Below are 2,197 nucleotides of genomic sequence, written 5' to 3' on the forward strand. Positions count from 1 at the left end.
AACTCTCACTTGTCAAAATACTGTTTATGCCATTATCTATGTTATGAAATACACTAGAAAAGAAATTTACTTGAAACTACACACTGTCTCTCCCCAGGAATGATGCCAAAACTGTCAATGTGATCACGACTGCGTGTTTCTCGAAGATTACCAAGGTATCTGTAAGGTCATGTGAAGACTTTATTTATTCTCTGGATAGAAAGTGAAGATGTTCTGTGTGGACACGCATTCATGTTTAGTAACGGTTTCTTTGTGCTTAGGTACTTTCCCTGGATCATTTCTGCTTTAGAAGAGTCAAAATTACCATAATTTCTTTTTTCAAAAATGAAAAGGAGGAAAGTTTATGACTGACAGATTTTAATATCTTATTGACACAACGTTGTTATAAAGCAGCATATTGGTTTCAGCTATACCATTAGAGTTCATTGTCTGTGTAGCCTACATTATACACCAGAAGTCTAGTTTCCTTTCTTACAGTTTCTCTTGACTTTTTAAAATGTTCAGCATTAAACAGTAACTTTCACCCTTACATCATTGTTACTCTTTTGTTGGACTCTGGCACAGCTGGAAGAAATTTAAGGACTATGTTTGACTTCTTGTAAGAAGGTTGTAATATCACTTTTCTTGTGAGCATATAGAAATTCGTGATCATTTTCTTAAGGGTAACATCTATGTAGAGCCTGGCTCCTTTTATCTAGTTAAAGATATATATGTATATATAACACAAAATATTATACTCTAATTAAGAAAAATTAGCCCAAGTCCCACCTCTCATTTTTTTCTTCAGATAATGTTTGTATGTAGAGACAAAAGTTTTTATTGTCCACTGTAAACTGGGTTTAATAGTAACTGATTTTGTTCTGATTGGTTTTTAGATATTAGTTGCTGCGTTGACATTCTTCCTCGGGAAAGATGAAGAGGAGAAACAGGACAGTGACTCAGAATCCGAGGTGACTTTAACATTAATTGCTTCTGAACTTTTCAATTTGTCAGATTTGGTTATTGCTCTCTGTACAAACGGCTACCTCCATCACTGCTCAAATTAGAAAGAAACTGTATGTCACCTTTATCCTTTATTGAGTTCTGCCATACTGAGATTTTATTCTATTTAGAATTTGTCACCTATCCAATAAGATTGGTCAGATAGCTAATAAAACTTAGATTCATTCTGTCTTCATCTTGGTAATAAATCTGTTATTATATTATATCTCATTATGTAAACTTAGAATGAGAATTGTTGCCACTATGTTTTTGAGGTAGCTTGTCAGCATCACAAAAGCTTAGACTAACATGGGCAGGGAGAGGAGTCATACGGCACATAACATGTCATAGAACTATAAAAATGTTTTGTATTATTAAAAAGAAATTTTGGGCCTCCTACGTGGCACAAAGGACAAAGTCTGAGCACACTGAAGCTATCACAGACACTGCAGCATGAGCTTAATCCCCCGGCCAGGGAGGTGCGCCACATGGCACAGCAGACCTCTCCTGTCTCGCCCGCTGCTCCCCTCAGCAGTGTTTTTCAGTCAATCTCCCTGTTCTGTTCTCCACTCTGTTTCCGGTGAATCCTCTCACCACCTGCCCTACATCTCTGACCTACACCCAGCTCTTGCATGCATAAATAAAAATAAATCGTTAAGAAAAATTTTTTAAATTCCCTTTATCATTTTGGTAACAAGAATACTGTAATGTATAATGACTTTTAATTTGTTTTGTTATTTTATTCAGTAATTTATGAACAAAATATTCTTACTATAAAAAATTTCAGATTCTACATATATGAGTTTTCGTTACTCTCCCTGAGTGATTTCTACTTTCTAGTTCTTCAGATATAAACATTTTGTTTCCTATGCATTTATATATGAAAGTCTACATATTGTCTTATATCTGTACTATGTTTTTAGAAACTACAAACAATATTTGCAAACCTGCTTTCTTTGTGTTGAAATGTAGTTGTAGCAATGTATTTAAATCTTATTAATGCGCATATAGCTACCTCATCTTTTTATCCTCAAGATAGATTTTAAGATTGTGCATCTATTATAGTTTAAGCATTTCCCCCAAGGACAAATGTTTCCTTTTTTTTTTTTTAATTAAAAACAGTTGTTTTCTGCTTATATATCATAATCCAGTTCAAAGGGGACAAATCCAGAAATAAGAGTCTGTTTTGCATATAGGCAAATGCTTTCTTTTGTTA

At 34.0% G+C, this 2,197-nt stretch overlaps 1 protein-coding gene across 1 annotated transcript in view; it reads left to right on the top strand.

Moving 5' to 3' along the window:
• SDAD1 (SDA1 domain containing 1) overlaps positions 1-2,197 on the top strand; it is a 28,231-nt gene that overhangs the window by 10,234 nt on the left and 15,800 nt on the right. Inside the window, 1 exon segment of the mRNA XM_004681204.2 lies at positions 876-988. Within this exon segment, the coding sequence (XP_004681261.1) occupies positions 876-988 (113 nt within the window).

Source organism: Condylura cristata, unplaced genomic scaffold (assembly GCF_000260355.1).
Source record: "Condylura cristata isolate star-nosed mole 26May11 unplaced genomic scaffold, ConCri1.0 scaffold00012, whole genome shotgun sequence".
NCBI classification, from domain to species: domain Eukaryota; kingdom Metazoa; phylum Chordata; class Mammalia; order Eulipotyphla; family Talpidae; genus Condylura; species Condylura cristata.